The sequence below is a fragment of the Chamaea fasciata genome, unplaced genomic scaffold (assembly GCF_029207755.1).
Source record: "Chamaea fasciata isolate MVZ Bird 193981 ecotype frontalis unplaced genomic scaffold, bChaFas1.0.hap1 SCAF_10, whole genome shotgun sequence".
Classification (NCBI taxonomy): Eukaryota; Metazoa; Chordata; class Aves; order Passeriformes; family Sylviidae; genus Chamaea; species Chamaea fasciata.
The window spans coordinates 5625381-5650447 of NW_027094095.1; the positions used below are offsets into that span (position 1 = coordinate 5625381).

General features: G+C 51.9%; 1 protein-coding gene across 1 annotated transcript in view; it reads left to right on the plus strand.

The window, feature by feature from the left end:
* Nucleotides 1-2072: 2072 nt before the first annotated feature.
* The window catches only part of ASTN1 (astrotactin 1), a 54360-nt gene continuing 31365 nt past the window's right edge, over nt 2073-25067 (plus strand). Inside the window, exons 1-2 of the mRNA XM_066192162.1 lie at nt 2073-2355; nt 22497-22684. Coding sequence (XP_066048259.1) covers nt 2073-2355; nt 22497-22684 — 471 coding nt within the window. The remainder of the gene's footprint in view (nt 2356-22496; nt 22685-25067) is intronic.

Sequence of the window (25067 nt, forward strand, 5' to 3'; positions counted from 1 at the left end):
CCTGGAACACTTGCAGGGATCCACACTGACAGGTTCTCTGGTCCAACCTCGTGTGCCGGTCATTCCCGGTGAGCAGCAGGAGGACGCCGTTAGTGGCACCAGATTTCGTGTTCTCGGATGGTTTTTTTATACGTGTTCTATTTATCCGTCTGTGTTCTTCACACCTCCCACCAAACCCCCTCCTTGCTCTTCCTCACGTGTCGTTAGGCATTCCAGGAGCGCTGCTCCTGGGGGTGCATCCTCTTTCCAAACGGGAGGGTGAGACACCCTCTAAATAATGCAACTGCACATTTTAAAAAATTATTTTTTAAAAATTATTTTTCAGGATGAAAAAACTCCTTTTTGTGAGTTTGTGGTGAAAGGAGAGCAGTGAAACGGCCTTTTGGAGGTCATCCAACGGGATTTCCCTGTGCTCCCCAAAAGGAACACAAAAGGAGGGCCACATCCCACAAAACACCACTGCTCATTTTTCCTTTTTATTTTTTCCTGATTTTCCTTCCCCAGGTGCCCCCCCCCCCTTTTTTTTTTCTGATTTTTCGTGATTTCTCCTGATCCTGTGCCAGTTGGTGCCGGAGGGAGACAGCACTGCTGAAACACACCTCACTACATCCCCGTTGGTTTAGTTCAGTGCTTCACTCTGGTTGTTGAAAATGGGTAATTTCTGGTGAGCATAGTTCTTCCTGTCCAAAGTGTCATGGAAGTTAAAAATACAGGGGGGGAAAAATACAGATCAGTCTGGGGAAAAGCACCCAGTTCTTGGGGTGAGTGGGGCACAGTGCTGTCTCCCCTCGATGCCGACCCTGGGGCATGTAAAGCTGCACAGCTGGCACACATGAGGGAGGAGGAATTTAGGGAAACCCTCACAAGGGGAGGTGGAGAGCTCTGCAAAATAATAATAATAATAATAATAATAATAATAATAATAATAATAATAATAATAAATCACAAGTATCTGCTGTGTGTGGTTTTCTTTGGAGGTGCCAGGTGGGATGGGGCTGTGTCCCCATGAGGAGATGGTGTGGAGCTGTGGAGTGGGAGCTCTGCGATGCCTCCACACCCTGTTCCAGAGCTGTCCGCCATCAGGAGAGTTCCAGGGGGAAAACCAGCAGATCACCATGTATTCCTGCTGGGATGAGGACTGGGCATTTCCCCCAGAGTGGAAGAAGAGAACATCTTCCATCAGAAGATTTCGGTTGCAGTGGGGACCACAGGTGTCTGCAGGAAGATGTGGCTGTCAGACAAGCTGTCAGTGCTGCTTTGTGCTCACTTAAAGAGGGTGAAAATAAGAAGCATCCATATCCGGCAAAAAGATCCAAATCCAGTAGATTTGGGATTGCCCTTGCACTCCATATCGATGTACAGATGTGTATATGTATATGTATATGTATATGTATATGTATATGTATATGTATATGTATATGTATATGTATATATAAATGTGTATGTGTATGTGTATGTGTATGTGTATATATACACACATACATACATACATATATATATGTAATATGAATACATACATGTGCTACAGACAGTGATATGTATTTAATATGGGCTTGGGGGATTTGGAGATCGGTGACTTCGAGGCTTTGGGGTCCTTGACTCCTCCTGGGACTTATTTTGGAGCTCCCTCTGTGACTTCACCTGGGATTTTGGAGATCGGTGACTTCTGGGGCTTTGGGTTCCATGACATCTCGTGGGATTTCGCCTGGGATTTTTGAAGTCCGGGGTTTTGGAGGTGTGGGATTTTGGAGGTGTGAGATTTCGGAGGTGCGGGATTTGGGAGTTGTGTAATTTATCCTGGGCGGAGGGGGGGAGGTGGTACCTGCACGCTATCCTCAGCGCAGAAGGAGGCCGGGCAGTCCCGCATCCCTCCCGCCGCCGCATCGCTCCGCAGTTCTCCGGGTTTCCCGGGGATGGGGGGGAAAACGGGGGAAGAGGAGGAAGGGAGAGGCGGGGGGCCGGAGAAGGCGAGCCGTGCCGAGCCGCGCCGCACGGGGAGGCGCCGGCCCGCGGTCCCCGCCCCTCGCCGCCGCCTCCCGCCCGGCGCCGGGAGCGCGGCGCGGGGCTCCAAGATGGCTTTGGCCGGGCTCTGCTCGCTGCTGGCCGGCTGCTGCCTGGCCGCGGGCAGCGGCCCCGCCGAGGCGGCGGCGGAGGCGGCGGCCAAGGAGCTGGAGTGCAAGCTGAAGAGCATCACGGTGTCGGCGCTGCCCTTCCTGCGGGAGAACGACCTGAGCATCATGCACGGCCCCTCGGCCGCCGAGCCCAAGCTGCTCTTCTCGGTCCGCAACGATTTCCCCGGCGAGATGGTGGTGGTGGATGACCTGGAGAACACGGAGCTGCCCTACTTCGTGCTGGGTGAGCCTGCGGGAGCGCGGCGTGGCCCCGAGCATCCCCGGCGGCGGGGGCTCCTCCCTGCCGCACCGGCGGGCGGGCGCCCTGCGGCGGCTCGGCCCCGGGGCCGCTACAGCCCGCTGCCGCATCTCGGCGCCGGGGCCGGTTCACCCGCTGCGGCATCACGGCTGGAGGTGCTGCAGGCCTGGCGTGCTCCGTGCGTGCCCGGGTTGTCACCCACGGGGCTCGTCCCCGGCTCGATCAATGGCCACCGGCGGCTTGTGCTGGCAGGAGGCCCGCAGTCTGCTCCCAGCGTGCCCGGCTGGAGGTTGAGGGTTTCTGCTTTGTCTGCCCCTGAGCAGAGTCACCTTTCCTGCAGCCTGATGGAAAAATACTCTGCTGCCCAGTATATCCCATCCTGCCTGTGTGTGCTGCCTCCAGTGTTTCTGCCCCCAGGTTTCAGGCTTTGGCCTGTTCACATGGTCTGGGTGGTTCCCACCTGCTCTTCATCCCCTGGGTGAGGCTTATCTGCCCTGGTCTCATGGGCTCCTTAAGTTTTCTTCCGCCAAAAAAAGCCAACAATTTGCTCCTTTGTTTATGCAAAGCGAGGCCTCCACCTCTTGTATGCAGGGCCCCGATTGCCTCCTCACCACCTGGAGCAAGTCACTGAGATGTTTCATTTTTGGTGACATTGGTGCAGAATGTCAGTTCTTTGCCCACACATAACATCCTGCCCTGGGCAAATGCCACCATCACTTTCCTAGCAGCCCCACAACAGCTGTGTCACCTCCTGCAAGCCTTGTCCATCTGTTGCTTCTCCGGCTGCGCCTTGGGTGTCCCGTGAAGTTCTCAAAATGCCACCCTTGTTTGGATGTTGGCCCAAATATGAGGTCCTGGTGTGTTGCTGGATGTGCCATTGCCCCACTGTACCACCCTTGTGTATAGCAGTGACCCCAGACTGGGTTTTTTTCCCAGCAGTTCATCACTTCCACGGCCTATGGACCCCTCCATGTGCTAAAACCCCCCAGTTCTGCTTGCTGGGTGGGCTTGGGGCAGCCCTGGCTGCTGTGTGGGCATCCCCCTTCTCCCGGGAGAAAGGCAGAGCCAGGCGTGAGGCTGCCGATGCCGTGGGGAGGGCATGTGGGGACAGCCAGGGGTGTTTATCCGGGGTGCAGGGGCTGTGCGGGGAGTGGCAGCGGGCTGTGGTGTGTCCCTGTCTCCCGGCCCAAGCCCCGTGCTGCGGGATGCTGCAGCGGAGGCCGGAGAGCGTTGCTGTGGCAACAAGGCAGCGGCGCTGCGGATGCCGGGGGACGAGGGCATGGCCGCCAGCCCCCGCCACCTTGATGTCCCCAAGGCCACCCAAGTGCTTGTCCCCTGGGCCCCTCGGACCCGATCCCGTGGAGCCAGACCCCGATGGGCCCCGGGACCTCGGGTGCAGCCAGCAGGGAGCAGCGGGGTGGGGATCGGGAGGAGGTTCCCGGGCATGACCCCAGCCCATACTGTAGGGTTTTCCTCAGGGAATTTTCAAATCCATGAAGTACCACACGCTGGGCAGCACAGGAAAGAAGCTGCCTGCCCTGGCAGATCCCACTGCACTCATGATGCCTGGCAGGGGTTTGTTTTTGCCTCTACTCTCTGCTGCCAGGCAAATACAGGAATGACAAGCCCTGTGCCAGTGCACCCTGATGTCCTGGTGCTGGCCAGGCTCTCTGGGGCATTGCTGCTTGGGACATTGATCCCCCAAAAAACATGACCGTGCATGGTGCTGTGCCAGCCCCCAGCGTGCAGGGCTTTAGGCTGTGGAGACACAGAGGTGATCCCAGTTCAGGTCTTCCTGCCTGGAATGCTGGGGCTGGGCTGGTAAGAGGGGGCACCTTGTGGGCCCCCTGTTTGCCTGGGGTTTGGCTTGGTGACTTCTGGGAAATGCCATGTTACATCTTCCTCTCTCCTGTGAGACTAGGGCTTGCCCTGAAGCTGGCATGGCCAGTTTGCCATCTGTGGGTGTTACTGTTCTGTGCTGTTTTACCATGTGGGGGTGTTGTTTATATTATTATATTTTTATTGTTATTGTTATTATTGTTTCTACTACTACTACCACCACTATTAGCCTGGACACTGCTTTTGTATGGCAGAAGCTCTGAAATACACAGAAGTCTTGCAGGACCCAGACTTGGCAACTCAGAGGCTGCAACCTCTGGATCTGGAGGTTCCTCTGCCCAAAAACCCAAGAGCATCAGTGCTGTCACTGCATGCTTGCTGGGGACATGGCTCTGTCAGGTTGATGCCTGGAACTGGTGTGAGTTGCTGTTGTGTTTTCACAAGTCCTTGTGCAGGGACTGGAGGGTGCATTTGAGCATCTTTCCAGAAATGTGGCTTCACAGAGTGCTGCTTGCACCATCCCTGTCAAACACCAAACCCATTAATTGCACCCACCTCGCTGAGTTTGAATCTATAATAAATAATATTTTGGAGTGGGGGATAATCCCCATACACCCGCTGAGCCTGGTCTGGTTCGGTGTCTGAACCAGGGGGAGCTGGGCAGCTGCTTCCTCTGCTCTGGTGGTTTTCAGGTCTTGTGCACAGGGAGGGGGTTCCCAAGGGAAGGTGAGCTACCACCCTGGCTGACAGGCTTGGACCAGACCCAGGTGCTGCCCCTGATCAGAACGAGCCTGGGTTTGGGCTGGAAGCACCATGAAGTACTTCACAGAGGCTCGTGGCCGTGGCACCTTGGCTCTGCCATGTGGGCTCTCGATCAGCTCCCTTGGCGGGGTCTCCCCATGCCTCAGTTTCCCCTCAAAGGGGGTGTGAGCATGCAGGGAGGTGGCTACAGTAGGGGGATGAGTGAGGGGAGCAGCTGGGAGAGGGTCTGGATCAGGGAGCCCGAGGATGGTGGGGTATCATCCGCCTCCAGTCTCCCTCAAATTCCTCCTAAGTAATTCAAGGGCTTTTGAGCTTGGCTAGTTTCTGTGGACACTGTGGTTCCCCTGCCTTGGTGACACCACCCTGCCACAGTGGCATCCCACTGATGGACACATGGATTTTTCTCCCAACTGAGGATGTGCTGGGGTCTTTGGAGAGCCACGTATGGTGCTCGTTAAAGCTGAAGTGCTGGGGGGAGGTGTTGAACTGGGCATGCCAAAAATGACTGTGACTCCTGATCCCTGATAACCCCTAATGGGAAGCTCCAGTGACATAAATTAATGGTGGGCTTTATATTTATCTTTACACAAGAGGGTAAGGCAGTGCTTGCTGCCTGCTTTCCATGCGCCTTTTCAGGGTCTCACCCTCCCTGCTGTGTCCATCCCAGTGCCAGAGGCAGCTGTGAGTGCCTTGGTGCTCGGGTCTCCCACACATGGGGACCTGGTTCCTCTGTTCCTCCAAAAGCAGATGGGCTGTCTGTGGGGTTATGACTTCTGCTCTGATAGGAGGTGAGATGCTTGGACAAGGCTTTGCCCTGCTTTGCAGATCTTTTTGCTAATGAGTGGAGCAAGTTTTAATTGCACTGGCCGCCTTCTTGCGCACGTGCTGCCTCACTGCCTGCATTTGCTCAGGAGCAGCTCAGGGCTCTCACCAATAAACCCCACAGCGGTTTACATGTTTATCCCCAAAGGGACTCCAGCACCATCTCCCCATTTTACTGTAGGGTTTTCTCCCACCTCCTGAATTTTTGGGAAGTGCCGAGGGTGTGGGAGCCGGGATGGGGCCGCTTGCTGCGCACTGGGCTGCTTGCATTTGGTATCACCTGCTTTCATCCTGTTTTCATCCTGCTTTCAATCGAGCAAACCTTCATTTGGAATGGTGGCCTTTCATCTCGTTTTGTGTTTGTTGCGTTAGTTGTATTTTTTTCCTGAAGGGAGGAAGCGTTTTGCTGGTTGGTGGCCATTAAGGAATGCTAATTTGCAGCTCAATATTCCCTGTCCGCTCGCCTTCACACCCCCTTCTCCCTCACTGCTTGGCTCGGCAGCATCCAGCCACATTTGATATGTCATTAACTGGATTCACACTCCTGCAGGCTGCTAATTTTTTTGGGCCCCATCCTTTGCAGGTTATAAAGCAGCACGAGGGGTATTTATGAGCATCCTGGCTTCCCTCAGCCCCTTGGGTTCGACGGAGATTTGTGATGCAATTAAAAGCCGCGCCAAAGACGGTGTCTTTGACTCCTTTGCCTTCTCTGTAATGCAATAAATGTTTGAAAAGTAAAGTCTCGAAATACCTTTTTGAGTATAAAATCGACTTGAGAAATGAGAAAGCAGAGCTGACGGGTTGAACTCGTGCGTTCTGGGTGCCAGATATTTCAAGATCTTGAAATACTGGATGGTTTCTTGCATGCTGTTTTTTTGGTTGTTTTTTTTTTTTTGTGCGTGGAGGAGCTGAAGGAGCTGCTTTTGCCTCTCTAGGTTTCCAGCCCAGTTGGTGTGCTCTGAAATAGGGCAGTGCAGCCCCTCATCTCCCCACTTCCCACTCCCCACTGCCCTCCCGGGAGCCTCAGCAGCCGAGGATGGGAGACGGTTCTTAACTTCAATGACTTTAATAGATTATCATAAACTCCAGCCTTAATACAAGCTGTCATGATTTCAAATTATCTTACTTTTAAATTAAATAGATTCCTTTTTAAATACAAAATCAATTCTAATTTTTTAGAGGGGTGAGATTTTTCAAAGGCACCGATGAGCTGGGCATATTTAACTGCTCTTGAATATCTCCCCGAAATATCTAATCAATTTTTTTTTTTTTTGCTAAATCCTAGCTAAGCTCTTGGCTCTACTGCTGGGGGCTCTGGCCCTGACTTCCCTGGGTTAATAACAGGATAGCAGAGGGGGGGTTTGCAGGCATGTGAGACAGATCAGGGCGGGATGTGGCTGCTGCTAATCGGGGTGACGGCCACCGGAGCGCCCGCCTGCCCCGGCTCTGGCCAGATGTGACACCCGTCAGCTCTCGTCCTCATCCCACACATCTCCCTGCTGCTGTGGACTGCCGGAGGTGGTGTCCTCCCACTCTGCCCTCTGCTCCCAGCTCCTAGAAGGCCCTGGAGGAGGGAAGCAGGAGTCGAGGGGCTGCAGAGTTGCATTATCCCGTACTTTTTTCCAGTTCCATGTCAAGTGAGAAGAGCATCCTGTTGAGCTTTGTTCCTCTCGCCTGGATCTGGATGCTGGCAGTGGGTCCCAAAGCTGTTGGCACACAGGGCGGCTCTTTGGTCCCAGCTCTCCGTAGTGGGAAGCAGTTCTTGGGTTGTGGTGCCGTTCCCTGGCTTGATTTAATTCCCAGGATCATCACCCCCAGAGGCCCCCTCCCCATCATTTGTCACCATCCCATGAGAGCAGAGCATGGCAGAGGGCTGCAGCAGGGCTGACTCCACCATGGGGCCCACAGCGTCAACCTTGCACCTGGGACTAGGTGTAATGGTGAAATAATGAAGCAAATATTAAGAAATTCTAAAGTACCTAGAGAATAACCAAGTTAAATTATACCAGGGGAGCTCAATTGCCTCGCTTAGATTGATTGAATTACTAAATGAGCCTGACTAATGGAATGGAGTGGAAATATCGGACTTTTACTCGAGATCCTGAAATAATTTCTCTAATAAGATTGTGAGCCATTAATTGAACTTGGCTTTGATCCTGGACACTGTCGCATGCTCTGAAACCCGCTGGTGTGATCTGTGCTCTGGCAGGCCCAGCCAGGGAACAGCTGCTGTCATCTTCCTGCTGGGTGCCTTGGGGGGCAGCTGGGCGATTCGCCTGGGGAGGTCCCAGGTGCTGTGGTGGGGAAGAGAACCCAAAACACCCCATCTCAGCTGCCCTCCTGCCCCTTAGCAACCCCCATCCTGGTGGGGGGGTTCACTGAATTCCTCCCTGCTGCCAGCAGCTGACCACCTGGCTGGGGTCCGAGCCCCTGTTTCCATGAATTTGAGATGGATGCTTGGAGTGTATGCCTACTGAAAATCCAGGAGTGCCACACTCTAGCTACATCTTCCTGGAGTGGTTGCTGCTGGTGGTGGAACATGGTTGTAGCACCCAGAGTGCTGCTGGCTGTCTGGTCTGCTGTGTCAGATGTCTGTCCCCAAGGCTTGGGGGCCTCCAGAGTTTCCAGCAAAGCAGAGAAGGATCTATCAAGGGGATGCATCCTACCCTGGCCCTGCCCTTGAGCACCTGGTGGAGCAGGACATGCTTGTCTAATAGCAATATCTAATAGCTCATCTAATCATTGGATGAAAACTGCTGGTGGGGCCCCATTCCAGCCCCTCCTCTTGTCCACACATTGTAACCACATCCCTATTCCAGCTGAGTCCAGAGCCTGGAGTGAGGTGACCTGCTCAGAGCCACTGAAGCGCCGGGGACACGCCATGCCTGGTACCATTCCCTCTTCCAGGCAAAGGAGCCCAGCACCAACTTCAGCTGTGAATAGGGGGCAGCCCTTAAAACCTCGTGGCGGGGTGGGAAATGCTGCAGGAAAGCTGCAGGGAGTCCCCTGTGGCCAAACTGGGAGCCATGGGGGCTTGGGAGGAAGGCACAGTGTACACGTCCCCATCCCCAGGGACACCTTGTCCCCGTGCTGTGCCCATTGCACACTCCCTCTCTTGCTGGGCACGGACATTCCGGTGTCATGGAGGATATACAGGGCCTCTTGTATATTTTTTTTTTCCTTAACCAAGGGGAAAAAAAAAAGTAAGAAATAAGGATTTCGTCTCTGGGAACCCGTTGCCACAGCAACGGCGCATCCAGCTGGCTCCAGCGGCAGCGGGGCTGGGAGGGGATCTTGCTGACCCAGAAAGCAGTGGGGGGACTGGGATGTGGGGCTGCTTGGCCTTTCCAGGGGGATGGCAGGGTCTGGCGGGGTGGGCAGGGAACCAGCACTCAGCCAAGGGGGCTGCAGGGCTCCTGGCCCCAGGGTTTGTCTCCCTTCCTGAATGTCTCAACCCACAAGCTCAGGCTTGGTCCTGTTCCTGCCCTGAGACCTGTCCCAGTTTGGGGGGCTGGGATCTTCATGTGGGCACTCCTCAAACACCCCCAAAGATTTCTGGTAGGTTTTACACCTCTGGAATTGGCTGTGGTTCCACTGCTGGAGGGGACCCTTGGGCAGCCATACTGATGCCCTGATGTCACTGTCTCACCTCTGCCCACCTCTCCACGTGCCAGTGGCATTTGCTCCTGGGCTGCATCCCATATTTTATTTTATTTTATTTTATTTTATTTTATTTTATTTTATTTTATTTTATTTTATTTTATTTTATTTTATTTTATTTTATTTTATTTTATTTTATTTTATTTTACTTTCTTTTATGCTCTTCTCTTCTGTGGTCTTCTATGCTATTCTATTTTGTTTCATTCTGTTTAATTTTATATTCTATTATGTTTTATTTTTGTCGTGGTCTCTCAGCCAGCTAAACGGAGGTTGAAATCATCTCTTGGAGCCTTGCTGCAGAGCAGTCCTTCAAATGAAGGAATTTTTGCCTGGTGGGATTAAGGCAGTGCCTGGATGATGACAGCTCTGTCATTTAAGATTGGTTGTCCTTTTACTTGCAAATTGCTGGGCTCTGGCATCTCTGCAGCTGTGGCCGGTGGCTCACCCCAAACAGCAGCTGGGAGATTTGTCTAGATAAGGGAAGATTTTTGATTGCCAAGTTCTGGCTTTCCCACTACAGCTTTTTGCTGAGAAATCACCCAGAGGAGAGCATGCCCTGCTCCCGCGGGCTGTGTTGGAACTTCTGACCCTGTTTTCCTGCCCTGCAGCAGGGGGTCCTTGGGATGGATGCTCACCTGGTGCTGGGCTCTTTGGAGCCTGGTGTGGGATGTGGTTAAGCTGACCCCACACTTTGCTTTGCTCTGGCGTCTTTGTTTGCTGGTGATGGGCTGAGGAAGGGCTCTGAGCCTGTTCCCTCCGTGGCTCCTGCAGAGCCTGAGATCCACTGGGAAGCGGGCAGGGACTTCTTTAAACATTCATAATCAAAGAGAAGTAAGGGATCCTTGAGGGATCCTCTGGCTGGTGGTGGCTAATGGGTCCCAGAAGTTTGGGGTCCGCAGCCCCGATGTGAGAGGGGACACAGCCCCTTTTCTGGCCAGCTCTGAGGCATCTCAGTAATTAGGATGACTAACGAGCAGAGCAGAGCAAGCAGCTTGGGAGATGCAGAGAGCTGGCTTTGCTCCTACAGGGAGCTGATCCAGCTGAAAACTAACCTGGTGGAGGAAAGAGACTGGAGAATCCCAGAATTGTAGAGTGGTTTGGGTTGGAAGGGACCTTAATGCTCATCTTGTTCCACCCCCTGCCATGGGCAGGGACACCTTCCACTATCCCAGGCTGCTCCAAGCTCCATCCAGCCTGGCCTTGGACACTTCCAGGGATCCAGGGCTAGCGACAACTTCTCTGGGCACCCTGTGCCAGGGCCTCCCCACCCTCATGGGGAAGGATTTCTTCCTAAGGGCTGGATGAAGGGCAGGACGAGGTGGCAGAAGGTGCCAATGCTCTTAGTTGGACACATCACATCTGCTTGGCCCGCTGAGGGCTGTATTACCCTGTGAGTGCTTCCCAAGTCAGGTCAGTGGTCCAAGGAAAACCATAGCCTGTTTGCCAGAGCCCTTTGGGATGGAGGCCTGCCTGATGTCTACAGGCAGGATCTTGACCTTGTTTTTTAGGAGCGGCGCCTCCTTTTCCTCCCTCCTGTGCCCCTGCCCTCCTCCCCTGCCAAAAATCCCAGCTGCCACGTCACCGTCACAACACACTGGCTGCCTGGGAAGGCAGATATTAGCAACCCCGAAATATCCCCGGGACAGGCTCTTGTGTGATGGGAGACAGTTACCATGGAAACCTTCTTCAAATTAAAAAAAAAAAAAAGAGAGAAAAAAACCCCCGAAATTTAAAGCAGCCCTTGTAGCTCAGAGGAACTGTAGACCTTACTATGGGTTTTGGCAACCCCGCCTTTTTCTTTTATTTGTTCCAGCTAAAAGCTCCAGGAGACAAGGCAATTAATTTGGCATCCCAAGGGGAGTGAGAGAGCGAGGGTACGGTGCTGGGAACCAGATTCCCGGGCTGGCAGGCACCGGGAGCTTCCCAGTGCCGCTGCCCTGCAGCCACCAAACACCCTCCTCTGGTGGGGTTCCTCCAACACAGAAGGAGAAACAGGGTAGTTTTGTAGTAGAGGTGGCTTAATGGGTTAAAAGACTCTTTCTAGAGGCGTGCATGGAGTGTTTGGGAGGGGATGGGGTGAGTGGAGGGGTCAGGGCGCTGCAGGAGGGGTGAGGATTGGGAAAAGCACCGCAGGTGGCAGCTGCAGCATGGGGATGGGTGGCTCAGCATGGGTCGGGGGGGCTTGTCCTTACGAGGGTGGCAGGAGGAGGCAGTGGCCTTTCTCCTGCAGGAAGGGCTGCAGCATGGCAGGGAGGCTGCTGTGTGGATCAGGCGAGCTGGCTGGGAAGGGAGATGCTTGGCGGGGGAGACATCCCACTCCCAAATTTTCTTGCCAGCCTCTACTGTGCAGCAGTGGCCGCAGGGTCTGTAAATGGCTGCTGTGCTCTCGGCCCATTTGCTCCCCTAATGATGTCCCCAGTGTCTGCAGCCTCTGGGAAATCTCCTGTTTGGACTGCAGAGGCTGCCATGCCTCCCACTGCCTTGGGCTGGCCCCAAGCTCCCCTGGGCACAGCTTTCCCAGTAGTGGTTGTGCCAGTGCAGGGCTGTTCTGCCATCCCAGTGCTGCACCTCCCAACCTTTCCCAAATTGCTGAGCCAGAAATAGCTGGGCTCTGTCTCTTGCCTCTTTGGGAGAGCTCTGGAGAGGAGCAGCGAGGGGACTCGAGAGCTGTCATGCTGCCTTGGAGTTGCTGGCTTTCCTGCTGGCCAAGGGGACAAGCCAGGAGTTTGTCTTTGCAGACATGACACGTATGGCCTGACAATCTAGGGGGAATTATAAATGTCTCTGCTGGTCCATGAGCTGCAAGCATCTCATCCCAGCTCATGCCAAGGTACAGCTTCAGTGGTCTGAGATGTGTGTCCAAGCATCTGCAAGTAAGGCAGTGCCTGAAACATCCTTCCAGGGAAAAAGGAAACAAATTTCATTAGCTTTTCGGCAGGAGCTGCTCTCTTCTGGTTGTGCTGTGGTCGTGGTGTGCTCAGACTTGGTGGGCAGGAGAAATAGCTCAGCTCCCTCCATGGATGGCGGGAGTGGAGTCAGCCTTGGACTTGGGCTGGCTTCCATGGCTTTTATTGTCGTGTTTCTGCCTTTTTGTGCTTTCAGAGTAAGGCACATCTCTGGTTAGCCCTGGAGGACTCAGCCTCAGCCCCAGCATGCCCCCACAGTCCATCCATGCCGTGGCACAAACTGGGAGGAAGGGGTGTCCTGCAGGAACTGGGGGGCTGGTGGGGGATGTGGAGGCTCCTGGGAAGTGGTGCTCATCTCCCCATGGGATGGGGCTGGCATGGGCAGCCTGGGATGGGTCTGCACCTCCTTGTAATTAAAGCTAAGGGCTGGGTTTTCCCGGCTTTCACATGTTGGGGATGAAAGGCAGTGTGGATGTGAAACCGCCGTGCCAGCTATAGGGAAGTACCAGGGAGGGCAGGAAAGGAAGGACATGAGGAGGGAGGAGAGGCACAGTGCCAGGAGGTAGCAAATAACTGCAGGAGCCACACAGAAGCCAAGGGGCATTAGGAGCAGTGATGGCAGAGCCACTCACTGTGGGTGTGAGCCACAGCATCTTCGGTGGCTTCTTGAAGCCATTGCACACAGAGCCCAGTGAAGTGGCCTTTGGAGTGAATCCCAGCAGGAATCAATGGCTGGTTTCACACCAGGTGGCAGCATCCAGGTCCTGGGAATAGCACTGCAAGAGACATGTCTGTGTAGTCAGTGGGTTTCTGGCCAAGAAAGGGAGGAGATGCCAGGAGGAAACAGCAGGAGGAAGTGGCAGGCTGGCCTGTTGAGCCCTGGACTCAGCAGCAGCCAGAACTGGCAGGGTTAAGGCAAAGATCTTGCTGTAAATGCAGGAGTTTGCAGTTACTGGTGCTCAGAGTCCAGCAGGGCTCTTTTGCTCTTGAGATACTGAGAATACAGCTGACTCCTCACCTTGATTTGATTTTCTTTGTTGTTTGTTTGCTAAAATGGGCTCCTGCTTCTCCGATGCAGGAGTAAGAGACAGCAGCCCCTTGCTTAGAAACTCCCTGGTCACGATGATGGGAGTGCTGTCCTGGCTAGGGCAACTCTTTTGTGCTTTGCTGGGCTGAAGCACCTTGACTCCATCCCCCTTTTTCTGGCCATCTCCGATTTCAGCACTGGACCAAGAGAATTGAGTACATTTTCCTTCCTTCTCTTTCCCATGCAAATGCAAGGGAACTTTCTGTCTCTGGTTGTGACGTTGGGATTCCCACTTCCCACTGCCAAGGGAGCCCTACCTGACAAGACAGGCAGGTGAATACAGGCAGGGCTGGATTGCTGCCGTGTGAGGGCACTAAAGCTGATGGGTGCTGAAACCCAAGAGCGGTGTTACATAATTCGGACTGCAATGCAGAAGCTCTTCCTTAATTTTTAATTATCCAGTTGCCGCACGTTTGTGGCACTCAGCTCGGGATGCGAAGCCGGCCTGTGCACATGTGTGAAGGGCCTTGGCTGGGGAAGGTGACAGGAAAGCCTTCCCTCGTGTTCCTGTCCCTGGTGGCATGGCAGGAAGAAATGGATCCCCGTGGCACCGAGCTGGGCTGGGCAGTGGTGGCTGGAGAGGATGCTCTGCACCCATCCTGGGGACTCAGGGATGTCCTGCTGGGACTTTGGGACGGGGGAGAAGGTTTGTGTGCAGCTCTCCAAAGGCCTTTGAGGTTTCTCTCGTTCACAGTGTTGGAGAAGTGGAAGGCTCCATGGTCATTTTGCATCCAGATTTCCCGTAGAGCCCCAGCTGCCTCTCAGCTGGGTGGGTTTGTTGGGATGTCCCTCTTGGACATTGGGACAGGGGGAGAAGGTTTGTGTGCAGCTCTCCAAAGGCCTTTGAGGTTTCTCTGGTTCAAAGTGTTGAAGAAGTGAAAGTAGAAAATCCTCCACGGTCATTTTTCATCCAGGTTTCCTGTAGAGCCCCAGCTGCCTCTCAGCCGGGTGGGTTTGTTGGGATGTGGGAGAAGGGGCGAAGGAGCTGTTGCAGACCTCCGCTGTGGAGCACCATTTCCTCCCCTCCCTGTTCCTCTCCCTCTTTCAAATTCCCACTCTGCACTTTCTGTCCTTCCTACAAAGGCAGCTGCTTCGGAGCAGCTTATGCTTCAAAGTTCCCAAAATAACAAAGGTTAAAATAAATTTAAAAAAAAAAAAAAAAAAAAGAAGAAAAAAAGTGTTGCTAAAAGATCAAGTCAGTGCCCCACTTGCACCTGGGCTCAGAGCTTCAAAGCGGCTGCAAAGAACCCCCCACGATGTCCATGGTTGGGCTTCTCAATGCTTGTGGTCCTGTCTTCACCCTCCTGTAGTCACAGGAGATTTTGTAGTAGCCAGGATGAGGCTGCAGGTAGCTGGAAGGGGTGGAGGGTCCTGCTGCTTTTGTTGCCTGTGGGGGCAATTGCAGAAAGTCTCTTGTGGAGGAGGAGGTTGTGGTGATGGGCAGAGCTGTGTGGGTGAGGTGGGTGCCCCAGGGCTGTGTCCTGCACCCACCAGCCCTGTCTCCTGGCCAGGCAGGTGGGCAAACAGCTCCTCTGTGCCCAGTGTGTGCTTTGTGCCTCTGCTGGCTCCACTGATTTATACAGATCATCAATATGACAATTATATACACCTGCAAATTTAATTACCTCCATTTTCATCAGGCGGCGACAGATTTATGCCTCTGTTCAGTTCCTGTAAATCTCAAAGAAGCTTGACTAGACCCAAAAGTCTTCCCATTGATCACTGTGCACTGGCTGGTCTCTGGCTGTCTTGACAAGCTCTTCTTTCAAGAGTGATAAATTCGAAATGCACGGTTAACTTTTTCTCCTTCTACATCTTTTTTCCTTTTTTTTTTTTTTTCTTTTCATTCTGCCTTTTCCATCTTTCAAAGCCTCCCCACAAACTTGAAAATAGAGCTTGAAATCATGTAAGAGCTCCTAAGCACCAAAGAGTTTATGATGTTAGGCTGCAGCTGGCAGCAGCCCATACCTGCCATCTCCATCCGTTTCCCCAAGACCAGCACTGTTCTCTCTAGGGCGGGTGAGAGGAAGAGGAGGATCACCTCTTGGGAAAGCTCTTGGTCTAGCTGTGGATAGGAGAGCAGACAAGGTTATTTTGGTCTTGTTTCACTCCCTGGGAGGGCCACCCCATGTCTCAGAAAACCAACAGGTCGTGGCTCTGCCCCCGGGGAGATGAGGAACTGTGCTTGTTACCTGTGCTGAGGACAGAAATGCCAAAAGAACATCTGATTTTCCTGACCTCTCTGCCTTGGCACAATGAGTACCTACAAAGATGAGTGTGTAGGAGTGAGCTGAAGCTCACCCTTGAGGTGCAGCCCATGTCATCACTGTAGAGCATCCCCCCCACGTCCCCCTCTGGTACCACCACCACTGCCTGACCTCCCCTGTACGACATGCTCTGATGTCCTGCTAAGTGCCTGGCAGATGGGCTGGAGTGGCCCGCCATTTCCTTTCCTGCCAGTCCGTGATGGATATAAATAGTCCTTTGCCTCCCCGTGAAAATTGCTGGCTGGCTTGTGAAGCTGAAGGGAATCTTGGCAAGTGTCTTGGGTCTGTAGGGTCTGACAGCACGGAGGGCTGGGATTTGGAAAGGGGGAGTTTCTGGCTGGGTGTTAAGAGGCTCTGGCACTAAGAGGGAGCTGCCCTGGGGTACCCCCTCCTCCGGTGCCTGGAGGAGCAGAGGGTCTCAACCACTCCCAAAGGGACACGTGGATGTGGGATGCATCCTCAAATGGTGGCCTGGGTAGCACAAAGCTGGCTTTGCAATCACTCCCGAGCCCCAAGAGAGTGGGCAGTGTGGGGGTAGTGGGTTGTTGTCCCTTGGCATCTGCAGCCAGCACTGATAATTGAGAAAAAAAAACCCCAAAAACTGCAGGGTATCTATACATGGTCCTTTCCCTGCTGCCCAGGTCTGTGCTGCAGGGATTTCTCAACCTAGGATGTACCTCTGGGTTCTCTGACTCAACAGCTGCTGGTGGCTCTGTCTTCCCTGAATTCAGTACCTTTTGCTGTGCTTTCATACTTTATGGTGGATGAAAAAGAACCTTTTTGTTGGTTTTTACACACATAAATCCTTGCAAAGTGAGAAAGAGTGAATAACCATTGCCCTTCCCACTGCTCCACGGGCCCGATGGTTTTATAGGCTTTTATCATGTCCTCACTCTGTTGTTTGGTTCCTTTACTGAGGACTCCTAACACGGTGAGTTTCTCCTCTTCACAAAGCCATTTGCAACTTCTCATCTTTCTTGTACCCCTCCTCCAAACCTCCCAAGCTTTGCCTCCTCCGTTTCGAGATGGTTGACCTGAATATCACTTGCAGGATTCCAGATCAGCTTGCTTTCACCAAGGTTGAGTTTCACCTGCCCACTTCCTTGCCCGCTTTCCTCCTGCACTTCTCAGCTTCAGCTTTGAGAAGACTAAATTTAGCCTTGGTGACCAACTTTGTCATTCGCCTCCTCTTCCAGAGTGTTTCTGAGCAGCCAAGGTCCTGACAAAGATCTCCGTGGGGCTTCTTGGTAACCTCTTTTCTTCGTGAAAACTGAACCCTTACTCCTCCCCCACCTGGTGGGCTTCAAGACGACTTTCCTTCTTATCCCAACACCACTTTGGTCCTTTGGGAAACTTTGAGGATGGATTTTGACAAGAACTCTTTGAAGCGAGTCTGTCAAATTGGATCACCCTTATCTACTGGCTGACAGTGTTGGGCGACCCGTATTTACTAATGCACCAGCTGGTTTCTCTAACAAGTTGTCCAGGGCACAAGCAGAATTTCCTGGTCTTTAATTTCCTTGATGTGCAAGAGCTTTTATGAGAAATTGGGGTTTCCTCTGGCAGACTTTGCCTCTTGAGTTGCTCACCCTTTTGGAGCGATAGTAGTTGTGTTGGTGGAGTCCTGCAGTTGGTAGGTGAGTACCATCTGAGCTGAGGGGTTTGTGCCCCCCTTCTCACTGGTTTGCTGGGAGACAGTTTAGCCAGGGCAGTAATTTTCCATGCCTGACTGGGAGCCTCTCCATCATTTGGACTCTTTCCACAGAGACCTGATTTTCCCTCTGGGAGAGGTGACGTGACAGCATTGCAGGGTGAGATACCAACTGTAGATGTGGTCCTTTCTGGGGTTTTTATATCAGCGTGGCATCTTGGAAGTGTATTCACACATTCTCTTTATTTTGTTTTTGCTCCCTGTCGTGGGTGGGCACTTGGGTTCTTTTGAGCGTGACCGTGTCACCCGAGTGTTGGACCAGGAGGTGGATTTGCCTCTCTTCCCACATTTCCTCTGTAGTTCACAGTTACAGCAAATGGGAGCAAAGTAACAAGAAGACAGGACTGAAAATCAAACACCAGCGAATGTCCCAGTCTGCTGGTTATTTTTCCCCCGGCTTTAGGTCAAATTTGACAAACGTGATGGAAAAATAACCTTGGAGGGGATACCACACAGGTGTGATTGGGCACGTCCTTGGGCTTGTGGGGAAGAGCAGGGCAGTGTCACGTTGTTAAGTCGGCAGCTGCAGAGCAAACCCGGTCAGCTCAGGCCCACTAATGATGAATCAGTGCCCTCTGCTCAAAAACAGTTGTGCGGCTCAGCGTCACTCCCAGAGAGATGGAGGGCTTGTTGTTAAAGAAAGGGAGGGGTTAGGGCTCTGGCATATTTGGGACAAAAAATCCCAGTTCAAGGCTAAAGCGTGGCTGCAGCTTTGAAGTGTAACTCCTCGGTGACCTTCCCGAAAGCAAAGGCGCCCTGCATTCCAAGGAGAAGCCTGGTTAGCTGTCAGCCATGCTGTGGCACCTCATGGCTTCACGTGTACCAGCCTCACGTGCGGGCAGTTGTGGTGGGGTGACCTCTCTGACCTAGCCTGAGAGGGGCTCCAGGGAGATCATCACTGCCTTTCCCTCAAACCTTTATGTTCTCCCATATCTACCAGTCTTTCGGAGATTTCCCCCCAGGGGCCCTCTCCCATGAAGCAAGTTCCTAATATATCCACTGAGGTTTATGTTTGCTGGGATGGGACAAGCTGGATTGTCCCGAAAAGGCAGAACGACCTGCAGAATGAGCTGGTTTTCCTACCTGAGACTGGAGGCAGGAAAAAATGCAAATGAAATATGGGTAGTCAGTGATGAATGTGAATTTTTTAAGCAGGTCCATAAAAACGTGAATATTATCCCATGAATGATCTGTCAGTAAAACCCTAGAAATATAAATGAGTTAAGTATCAAGATGAGCATTTTGACATTTGAATTGGTAGAAATCAAGGGCTGAGATCCCAAAAGAGTGAGCGAGTGACTCACGGTGGGAAGGTCTCCTGAGTCACTTCAGACATTGGAGACCCTCAGAGGAAAGCAAGGCTTGATTTAGCTGTGTTTGAGCCCTTTAAAAGATGTGTGTGGTTTAGGCATGGAGCAAAAGCCTTAGCTAATGGGGAACTTAAATAAAAACACGGTCAGGTTCCGGGTGGAAAATAAGGCAGATTTAAATGTTAACGAGGAAATACAAGTCCAAGTCAAAATCTGTGCTTGGCTGTATGAAATGAGTCTGTGGAGACCAGCATGATGGCAGAGTTCATTTGACTTATTGGAGGCATCTATTAGTGCAAAATGCTTCCAAATGGAGAGGAAAATTGTTTTGCTGGGTGTGTTTTTTTCATCAAAATGCTGATGTGAGGTTTTTAAGGAGAGTTGTTCTCCTTGTGTGCCACACCATGCCAGGTCTCAGTGGGGGGATGAGGACATGGGAATAAGTCCAGGTCAGCTCATGAGCCATGGTTTTGATGTTCTACCAGCTCAGGTGCAGAACTGGGCTGTGACAGAGGTGCTGCCTCCCATAATCAGGACACGCAGAGGTATTGCCTCCAGCAGGTCTGGGTTTGCTTTGTGTGGGACCGCTGTCCCAAGGGAAATGAGACTGTTTGGGATAATCAAGAATGAAGCAGGTGTAAATCCATATACCTCCAGCACCTTTAATCTGTTTTTTTGTCCTCTCCTCAAATTGCTCCTGAAGAACCTTTTATTTCCCCACTCAGATGATCTGGGAGGGGAGCAGCCACGGCCCTTATGTTGAAAGCATCAGCCAGGGCCTTTGGAGGCTGCTGCTCCTGCAGATATGAAGGACCTGGGCCACGTTTGATTCCAGGTGAATGTGGCACAGCCTAATTAGTGGCCTCCTACTGTTATTAACCTCTGACTCAGACAGGCTATTTTTTAACAGAGGTGCAAGAAGTTAATACTACTGCTAATGGCTTCCTATCCAAGGCCTTAATGAAAGCCATGCAGGGACCAGGCTTTTCATCAATATCTTTCAAACTTTGAACTTGAAATTATCCTTTCCCCCTGACATTTTTTTTTTTAAATTTTTGTTTTTCTGCCCACTTTTCTGCCTCCTTTAGGACATCCTGACCCCACTGTACAAACTGGTCGGCAGGGTTAGCACTTGCCAGCTCCGCAGCAGAACTGACACCCTATGACATCCAGATAAATCATCCCGGTTGTTCTACATGGGTCACCATGGCATCTCCCACCAGGTGGTGAGATGTCTGCTCGGAGGGCATGGCAAAGGGAAAAGTGAAATCTGTTGGACTGGGAGAAGAGAGAGTAAAGAGATGCTATGTTAGGGAGGAAGCTTGGTCTTGATCTTGTCCTGGTCTTGCTTAAACCAAACTCCAAGAGAGCTTCACGGTTGCAGGAGAGCATTTTTATGTGTAAATTTTTGGAGCAGAAATGGAGTAGGACAGAGGCAGCTGACGTGTTACTAATACACTCGAGGAAAGGAGGAGAAGGTCCAAGGCTGAAGCTCTCTCATCCAGGCACTGCCTCAAGAGCCTTTGCCAGGGCAGGAGCAGAGATGGTGGAGTATCCTTGTCCTGCAGTGTGATGGAGGGCTCATAGCCTGCCAGTTTGGGGTGATGGCCATTGATTTTTGGGGTGTTTTCCTTTGTGTCTTGCACTTCTGACCTGTGTGCAATGCAGCTGCAGGGTCACGCTGTGATGTCTGGTGAAAGAGGATAATGTGCTCAGGCTCTGTGGCTGGGTGGTGCTCTTCTAAAACAAGAATTCATGTTTTATTGAAATATATATTTCTTTTAAAAAATAAGCCTGTTTAAATAAATTTGAAATTATGACAACCTATTTTAAGGCTTAAATTTACTATAATCTATTAATCATTTAAATAACTTCCATCAAGGATTTCTTCTCAAATATTAATGAGCTGGAGGGTGCTGCTTTTACAATGATATGTCAAATCAGGGGGAAAACATCTCTAACTCTAGCTTTTTAAATGTCACAATGTCACATACTTAGTATCTATTATTTTCACTCTTTACAATGGAGCAAATGCTGGTATTTACATTTTTTCCAAATGTCAGTATGTAGAGTTCCTGCTGCGCATAAAAGCTCTCGCCTTAATTACTTCTAATTTCACGTTAGCAGGCAGGTGCAGGGAGAGTGTTTTCTTCCATTTGAGCTGGTTCATACGAAGTTGAGAAGCCGTGGGGAGTTGGGAAAGCGGGCGAGCTTGTTTTCCCCTCTCAGTCCATGAATAAAGACCATGTGGGAGAGGAGGAGATGTGCTGCTTCAAATCCTCCCGGCTGCCGGGACCGGCATTTCAAAGGGGATCAGTGTCCCTAAACGCGCAGCCCAGCAGTTAGAGGGAATTTCAAAAGTGCTTCTGGCTTCCTGGCGACTTAACTCTCGGCTTTGCTTCCCGTCGGCGCCGCGGAGCGCTCAGCAGCATCCCTGTGCTCGGGACGCCCCGAGTGCACTGAGCACCGCCAGAAACACGGCCCGTGCCGAGCACGAACAGTCTGCCGACTCACTCGCTGGGGCTAATGTTCCTTTTGATTAATCAAATCAGTTTGGGACGATGAGCCTGGTTCCCGGTGCAGATTTTGCCCCCACCTTCCCCGGCAGCTAGCTCACTTAAGGCGGCCTAATGAAATTAATTAACAGCAAATTTAAAATGTTGTTTTTCAGCACTGTAATTGAATTCCAGTTTTCATCTGAAGGCAGCGTGAAACAAGCAAAATAAAGATGATAATTTGCAAAGTGAGACAGGCGATTTCCCGTTGCCGTCAATGGGGCAGATACAGGAGGGAAAGCTATGTGCCTCAGTGGGAAGCTCGTTGTGTTTTTTCTGGTTGTCCCAACAAAATCTGCTATTTTCACAAAAAACAGCTAACGGGCTTGAGCTGATGGCTGAGATCAAGGTGGTGTGAGATGGTGATCGAGTTGATCTGGTCTGAGGGGGAGATAGTGATTAAAACAGTGCCCATCTCCCCTCGGGAGAGGTACTGGTGTTACCCTGTCTTTGGCTGAGACCCAGCTGTAGGATGTCCCTGAAATTTTGGAGCCAGCCAGGTGAATTAGGTTTGATTTGGCATTTAGTGTCCTGGAGCATGGGTCGTGTCCCTGTCCTCAGCTGCTCTTCCTGCCTGGGTGTCCTCTACTGCCATGACAGCCCAGCTTTGTCCATCTGTCTCACTGTCCCAAACTCTGGAATTAAAGGTACTTGGGGAAATTAGGGCTGCTTGGGCAGAAGCTGCAGGTACCTCTGCAGGTCTCTGGGCTGAGTCCTGGGCGGAGAGCTGTAAACTGAAAGCCTCTGAAATCGCGGCCACGTTCACGTTTTGCTCTTCACAAAGGATGGTAAATATTTTGTCTGCAGTAATTTGTGGTGTGGTCCCAATGATGCTGCTGAGCAGTTGTCCTGTATCCTGTGTTCCCAATGTCTGAAGCTGTGTTTAACACACAGAGCGTGGGGGTGAAACCTGTCCAAATTAGAGCTGGAAGGACACTGCTGGGTTACTGCTGTCAGCAAGTGCTGTCTCCCTGCACCTCAACTGGATTTTTGGAGAGGCCCACCTTTGGGTTATACCCAGAAATATGGTTTTACTCCCCTTTAGCTCTTCAGGTTGTGACTTAGGTAGGGGCAGCCATAGTGTGGCAGGAGGTGGCTGGAGGGTGTGCATCCTTTGGTCCCTCCACCCATTTTTTTGGGAAGAGTTGAACACGTCCCGTGAATCCTCTGCTCCACATTTCCCCCCTGACCAGCTTTGCTCTTGCAGAGATCTCGGGGAACACGGATGACATCCCGCTGGTGCGCTGGCGGCAGCAGTGGCTGGAGAACGGCACCTTGCTCTTCCACATCCACCACCAGGATGGGGCCCCCAACCTGCCCGGCTTCGACCCCACAGAGGAGCCCCAGACTGAGTCGGCAGAGGAGGAGCTGAGGATCCTCCACATCTCTGTCATGGTATGTGATGGGAAGGCAGCCCCTGTTTAGCTCTGTGGAAGCCTGTGGAAAATACAGTGACTTTTGAAAAGCCTTTTATTTCCCCATCTGGCTCCAGCTGCCCTAGGATGGGGAGCAGTGCTCACCTTTGGGGGGCTTAGGATGCCCTGATCACCGCTCTGAGTGGTGAGTGCCAAGTGCCTTCCCAGGCTGCTTTAAACCTCTCCCTCAGTTTGCATCACTTTGAAAATACATTTGCGGGGTGCCATCATCCCTGGGGGTTCTGTGCTCTGAAGGTCTCAAGCACGTTAACTCAGGGTTAATTCACATTGACTCGTCAGGAGCCCTTTGCCCAGTGCATGCTGCCTGCTGCCCTCTGCCCTGATGCACAGCGTGTGGCACAGTGCCACCAGGGAATGTCACCACCACTTCTATCAGCGTGGCTGCCCCGTGGCCACGGTTTCATATGTCGAGGTTGCAGAGCAATACTCCACCCAGCTACACAGAGACGAGGTTTTAAAGGCAGAGAAAGGAGAGATCTCTAGGTTGGGGGAAGATCTGTGGTGTGTTAATTGGGGTTTTTTGTTTGTTTGTTTGTTTTGCTGTGTTGGAAAAAATTTGAAGAATCCTACAATTTTTGTGCCACTGGAAGATAATTAGCCAGAGACAATGTGTTGCCGAGGCTGCAAACAGGCTGTTCAGTGGTGTCTACCCTAATAAGAGCTTCAATTGCTCTTCCAGATTGCAGCCCAAGGCCAGGTTTCTCCTCCATCACTTGTGCTTGATTGGTCTGAGGGGAAAAAAAATTGTTTGCAAAGCCCCTCCCAAAAACATCTTGCACCATTATCTCTATTTTACTGTCCATTCACAGCTGCTCCTAAGAGGGTGCATCACCTCTGGAGAGGCTGACCCTGCTGTGGTCTTAGTCTTCTTGGGCACTGCTGTATCCCAAGATCAAGGCAGAAGTGCCTGGATCAAGGCTTGTTATCGAGCTGATGAAAAGGATGTCTACAACTCATTGCTGTCATACCAAAATGTGCAAATGCAGATTGAGTTCCCCATCACTCTCAGCTCCGCTCCGACAGCATCCTTACTCCCTGACAAATAGAGGTTGGCTTTTGTGCCAGGAGTCAGGATCACGTGGAGTTTTCAAGGCTGATTTCCTTTCTTTGCTGTGTGGTTGCCAAGGGAAGAAGTGTGAGGGAGGGATTGTCTCCATCGTGACCAAGATCCACTCATGGACGGGACGAGGAGCACTCCCACACCCCTCCAGTGCAGGGCTCCTCTCACAGCCATCACGTGAATGCTGGACTGGGGGCAGTAATGGGATTTCTGTGCTCCTGTGGAGGGAAAACGGGGGTGTGAGGTGGTGGTCTGACCCTCTCCAATAGGCAGTGCGTGGGGGAGACTTCAATTCTGGCTTTCCTCCTCCTCTCAGAGCCTCTTGAAATCTCAAGAGTCCACAGGCTGCTTTTCTCAGGGATAATTTGAGCTCCCAGACTATTGGGGCAGAAGAAATTCAGTTTCAATGAAATAACAGGTCTCTTTTGTGAACCCACAGCCACTACCTGAAAAGAATGAGCATCCACCAGATTTGAGCTCCAGCTTGGTCTCCCCTGTTCACCAGCACGGGCGTATGGCAGAGCTCACTGGTGTTTGGGAGATTTATTGTGCATACAGAGGGAGGAGGAGAGCCAGGAATGCCCTGGAATTCCTCCTACCTGCTTGTCATGCCATCTGCAGGTGGACTTTTTCCAGGCGGATGGAGAGCCATGACAGAGGAAGAGGCCATCTCTGGTGGGGATGGGGATAATCCCCATTTATTTATGGATCACAGGAACTCGTAGGGATTGGAGCACGATACAGAATTAGGCTCCCACTTTGCCACTAAAAATTCTGCATGACTATGCCAGGCACTGTATACAAAGGCCTGTAGTGATGGAATTAGACTGATACAGAGATTAGATATTGGGAAGAAATTCTTCCCTGTGAGGGTGGTGAGGCCCTGGCACAGGTTGCTGGGAGAAGCTGTGGCTTCCCCATCTCTGGAAGTGTTCAAGGCCAGGTTGAACAAGGCTTGTCCCTGCTTTTGGCAAGGGCATTGGGATGAGGTGAATTTTAAGGTCCCTACCAATCAAAACCATTGTAGGATTCTGTGATTTCTATGATCCAGGGACAGTTTTCAGCCCCAGCAAGATTTTCTGGCTCCCTGGCCAGAAAGATGCCAGCCAGCCCCCCAACTTCTGCAGGACTGCTGGTCTCCTGAATCACTGGAGTTTGTTTCATCTTCCTTTTTTGGTTGGTTTTTTTTTTCTGTTTTTAAAGAAAGTTGGGAAGGAAGCTGGGAGAGTGCATCACAGCTCCATTATTCTGGAAATGGAAGTGGGTTAAACTGTAATAGCCA